The following is a 5,573-nucleotide window of genomic DNA, read 5'->3' on the forward strand; positions in this document are numbered from 1 at the left end:
CAGTCCCGCTGCTGCCTTCCAAGGATGTAGGGACAAAGACGAGTGTAATTACGATGTGAGCGCATATGGACGTAATTTAACTTTGTTTGTCATGTTTCTCTGCACACTTCTATCTCTCCCGTCTCTGTATACAAACATACATACATATGTAGGGAGGGACAATTGCATTCATATATAGTGGGCTATCTTATGCAATCTAACGCATTTAAAGTGTTACCCTTGTCTACCCCATCCAGGAGAATCCGCTGCGTGACATTTGGTATTTCCGAGGACAACCTGAACGCAGCACCAGCGTCGCCGTGTTGCGTTGAAGAGGCTCCCGGGAGAGTTGGACGCCTCATGTGTGTTAAATGAGCGGCCTGAGGTGAGTTACACCGCTGCAAATATCGCTTAGATTTAACCGTAGTACCTTCTTTTTTCGTCCCTCAGCAAATTGGAGAACATGTCCAGCTAGCCCAATAACATTTGTTCTACAATCCGTGACTTTGCTGTCATTTATAATTTACGAAACCCGCGCACCGACATCCTTCATAAAGTTACAGTTAATTCTTCGAGAGGTTTTTTCTTTTCTTTTACTTTCTGAGCTGCAACCATGCAGCAGGAGCTTTTGTTCAAAGTCCTGGTCATCGGTGACCTGGGAGTCGGAAAAACGTCCATCATCAAGCGGTACGTGCATCAGATCTTCTCCCAGCACTACCGAGCCACCATCGGCGTGGACTTCGCCCTGAAGGTGCTGCAGTGGGACAGAGACACTGTGGTCCGACTACAGCTGTGGGACATAGCAGGTCTGTCAAACCTTAACGCGTGCACATTTGTTCACGGCTTCATTGTTGTACCATGTGATTGCAGAAACTATAAAGCTTTGCAGGATTTCTCTTTCAAGAATGTTTGTTTTAATATCCTTGTTATTTTTAGCAAAGTAGGGATACATTTGAGAAATGGTTGTTCTGCAGAACATCTCCAACCTATCGAACCAAATCAGGAGCCCTGAAAGCCCTCAGAGACTCTATTCTCTGTTTTCCAATACAATCAAATCATTTCAGGAGTATCTTGTTAAACGTTTTACAGAATACGACTCAGTGATACACAAGTGAGAGTGTGTGTCTGCGTGGGTCCCTCCCTCATTTGAAGCCTGGTTGAGGAATGTAGATCTTGTGCCTGCCTGTGACTCAAGTGATCCCATGTAGATAATATAAGTCACATGATGGCAGCTATACGCACCAACACGCTACATTTGTCACTGATATTACATAAATAGATTAATTTAATTTCATGGATTTGAAAGTGTGTATTTTCATGAATGTGTGCGTTTGGGTTTTGTGTGTGTGTGTGTGTGATTGGATGTACCATTCGTCCCAGGACAGGAGCGTTATGGGAACATGACCCGTGTCTATTACCGGGAGGCGGTGGGAGCGCTGGTGGTGTTCGACGTGACGAGGGCCTCCACGTTCGACGCCGTGCTGAAGTGGAAGGAGGACCTGGACTCCAAGGTCAGTGTCAGCTTCTACCATTCACAGGTATTCAATGTGAGATGAATAATTATACCCGGACGTGGTTACTGTTGAGGTTAGTGCAGCAATATTGTTTCTGTTTAACGCTTTTGAATGAAAAGGTAACACTTACTTTGCAGATACTGTAAGTACATCTTCCATTTATGTCTAAATTTTCTCAATTTTAGACTATGATTTAGGAAAAGTAGTCAAAGCAGTTTTTGGGTTGTTGGACTCTTCAGAGCGGAGCAATGCTGCGCTATTATTGGCCGGCCTGCGTTCTAGGGCGGGACTTAGCAAAGGGTCTTATAATATCGGCGGGCTTGTGATTATTAAACGTGAAAAGTTGTATTTTACGGTTACATTTTAAATTGCCTATATTACAAATCCGTACAACCATCATCTAAACTGTCTTCACTTTTCAGGTGACCCTGAATCCTGGCAGGCCGGTCCCAGCTGTGCTCTTGGCCAATAAGTCGGACCAGCTGGCCTCCCAGCAGCCCAAACTCGACTCCTTCTGCAGGGAGAACGGCTTCGTCGGCTGGTTCGAGACCTCTGCAAAGGTGCGATAGGGGAGGTGCAGCTAGATTGAGCTGGTATTACCGTTTCCATGAATAACTTTACATACTGGTGATTTCTATGTAAATATAAAAGGTTAAAGGGCTTATTTGATTACCTTCCTAATGGAAAGAGTTTTGGAGCAGCTGGACTTGAGGCAAAGACTATATGACTTAATTTGAGGGTAAATCAAAGTCCACTGCTCTGCATAATGCATATAACATACATACCAAAGCACTTATTTTAATGCAACAGAAGTAGTGGGGAACCTGCAAACTCCACCCAGAAAGGATGTAAAAAATAAATGATTCTTAAAAACACCGCTGGGTGTTTCAGTACAAACACAAAAGAAATCTAATTTAACGCGGCCTCTCAGGAGACAAATAGAGGAACGCTTGCAGTCGGGTGTGAGAATGCGGTCGTCTGTTTCCCATCCCGTCTAATGAAATACACACTAGGATGCGAGTCGGTGGTGTAGTTAGTGGACACAAAGCCTCCGAAGACAGAGACGATAAGAGTTGCTATCAGTGTGTGACATTCTGCTACCAATTGGTTAAAGTTGTTGTGCGATGTTAGATGTAAATTAAGTCAAAGATCCTACTTGAGACCGGCTTTGTTTTCCATGCTGAGTGTGACAAATGTGGACATGAATGGAAGAAGAAACCTGCGGTGTATAATAGTGTTTACAACCTTATATATTGATGTGGGACTTGCGTGACGAGTCAGTGTGCTAATTTAATGATTCTTCTCTACTTGTGCTTTTGTTACACTCTTAACGGTGGAACATTTCAGTGGTTTTATCACAAAAAAACGGTGCAGATTGCCACTACGGCTGTTTGGAAAGTGGCTAAAGAGTACAGGATTTTTAGACAGGTGTCTTATTTTACACCCTCTCTCAGGAAAACGCAAACATTGAGGAGGCGGCTCGCTGCTTGGTGCAGCACATCCTGAACAACGAGGAGAGCCCGGCGGTAGAACGGGACCCCGGCGCCGCTGTTCTGTCCGCGTACACCAACACCGCCAAGGATCATCTCAACTGCTCTTCGTGTACGAAATGCTGACAGCGGACCAATCACAGGCAAAGCAGGAAGTCAATGGCTGAACTGAGTCTGACTCGGTTCGAAAAAAAAAGACTTTGTAAAAAACAAATAAAAAAACAAACGCAGCCTCAATCCAAAGCGATGAATGAAGACAAATGTAAATTGTAAAAGCCAATGTTGGTGGACCAACAACATATCTGCATGACAAAAGATGGAGTTGCACAACCTCTTAAAATTTTACATTTAAAATGTGTAACTTCAGTGTAAAGGCATTGCATTTTTAGACTTACATGTCAAACTTTTATATTTCACAACTTTCCCACAGATCATTTTTTTGCGTTCACATATTTGACATGTGTGCATGTTGACATACATTTGCTCGTTTGACATTCGGCTGCGCTGACAGCTCTCAAGCTTTGTTTTTCAGCTGGAACACGAGCATAGAAACATTTGGCCTTCTTGCATTCTTTGCACTTTAGCTCAGCTTACTTACTTACTATCGTGCGGCCCGTTGTTAGATCAGGGGACAAGAATGAGTAAAGGAAGACTTTAAGGGATATGACAAAAAGCTAGAGATGCGTATTCTTAAAACTGTCTGAATGTCCAACAGCATCAGACAGCATCTCTATTATCCTTTTGAAATTTTTGTTGTGATCGAGCCAATTTAAAATGTAATTGCGCCGGTGGTCGGTTAATAAGACTGTGATTGATATCAATAAAATTCTGTACACAAAAAGCCAACGTGATGCTGCCCAAAGTGCTCGGCCTTATTTTCCGCCTACGACCTTCAGAATAACGGTGCGCTGTTCAAACGTAATCGTTTGAATCGTGTCGTGTGTTCTTTTGGTTTAACCGGTTCCGCTCGGGTTGAATAAACTCTCGTCGTGACACAGTCTGTACTATCCATCTGCTGAAGATCACGGCCTTCCTTTCACACGCTGCTCTCGTGAAAAGAAAAGACAACACAAGACTCGTTCGCAGTCAGAAATAGACACAAATGTTATGGATGTAAGAGGTCAGGATGTGTAATGCAGATACATCCATTAAATTGACTATTCAAGTATAATAAAACATCAAGGCGGTGGACTGAGGATGTCTTTAGTTAGGAATAGCGGCGATGGTGTGAACCACTTTTCAGTATGTTCAGCACCTTTGGCACACAATTCAACTTCATTGTGTATACACGTGTAGTTTCATTGTATAATAGTTTACATCACATGCTCAGAATAAATATTCCCCTCTAGTTATGAACACCTTAGACGGAGTAATATTTATTCTATTGTTCGTATGAGAAGTTTTCGTCAACTCTAAAATCAATCTCTTCTAGTCAACAAACATGGAATGTGTTACTCTTTTTAAGGCAGCAGCGACTGAACAGCCGCCTTTGTTAAAAACGCCTCCAGTGTTATTTGAAATTCCATGGTTTAGAAACAGCTTTGTGTTTCCCTTCACCCCCTTTGCTGTGTAATCATCTTTCATTGTAATGCAAAACTTGTAACTGCATCCTCTCTCCCCCTCTATATATATAGTAATATACATGACATGTAATGTGGGCCGGACTACATGCACTACAACATGCATTTGTGGTGTCACGCAGCGTTTTTGCTACTCCCTCCGAACAGCGGTGAGTTTCAGCGTCACACAGAGGATTCTACCTGCTTAATTACCTCTTTGAGACACCGCCGGCTACATTCGTGACCCGATTGTCTACACGAGAGGCTCAAACTGCTAATCAGAGGAAACGAGACATTTGAAGGGGTCACCTCGGGCTGTGGGAAATTACGATGTGTTAGTGTGAGGCTCTTAATGTGTCCGTAAGTCCACATTTTAAATTACAATAATGGGCCCTGACTTTGTGAATACACAAAGCAAAAGTGTGCAAAAATGTCAGAGATCATACGGTTTTCAAAATGATGTTTCCATTCAGATTCCCAGGAAAGTTCTCTTTAATTTCAACAAAAACCATCACGGTTGATGCCATTTGCAATAATGCCTTTCTGCTGAGATGCATACTGGGCTTTTCCTGCTTGAACTAAAAGAATCAAACCGGAACATTAGCAGGACTATGCACTTACCTCTGTAAACTGCACGGCCATAGAATACAAAAAACACACAAAGGATTACTGTGATGTCTCAGCAACAACAATAAATCACAATACCATCATAGGGGTCATCACATACACATTCTCCAGTCCTGAATCACACCAAAGCGTCACACAATGAAAGCTTTTTTTGTTGTTGTTGATTTCATCATGGATTTTCCTTCACATGTGTCTCCATTTCATTGGACGGCAGGTAATAAGGAATAGTTTGCACATGACACTCCTGAGCCCCCCCCCCCAAACATGCATCAAGGTGGTGACAGCTGATGCCTTGCAGACCCGGGGCAGTCTTCTGCTTTAAGATGCCCTCCCCGGATCCTAATAAGTGGCCCAATCGCCCTCCTTTCGTAGTCACCTGATTCACGTTCTGCCATTTTACGCAC

General features: G+C 43.1%; 1 protein-coding gene across 1 annotated transcript; it reads left to right on the forward strand.

Annotated features, from left to right (window-relative positions):
• The first annotated feature begins 143 nt into the window (after positions 1 to 143).
• Positions 144 to 3,829, forward strand: rab38c (RAB38c, member of RAS oncogene family). Its single transcript, XM_040180854.2, has 4 exons — positions 144 to 785; positions 1,360 to 1,490; positions 1,916 to 2,053; positions 2,948 to 3,829. The coding sequence occupies exons 1-4, from the start codon at positions 593 to 595 to the stop codon at positions 3,107 to 3,109; spliced, it is 624 nt and encodes a 207-aa protein (XP_040036788.1). The 5' UTR covers positions 144 to 592; the 3' UTR covers positions 3,110 to 3,829.
• The last annotated feature ends 1,744 nt before the right edge of the window (positions 3,830 to 5,573 follow it).

This window comes from Gasterosteus aculeatus, chromosome 7 (assembly GCF_964276395.1).
Source record: "Gasterosteus aculeatus chromosome 7, fGasAcu3.hap1.1, whole genome shotgun sequence".
Taxonomy (NCBI): Eukaryota; Metazoa; Chordata; class Actinopteri; order Perciformes; family Gasterosteidae; genus Gasterosteus; species Gasterosteus aculeatus.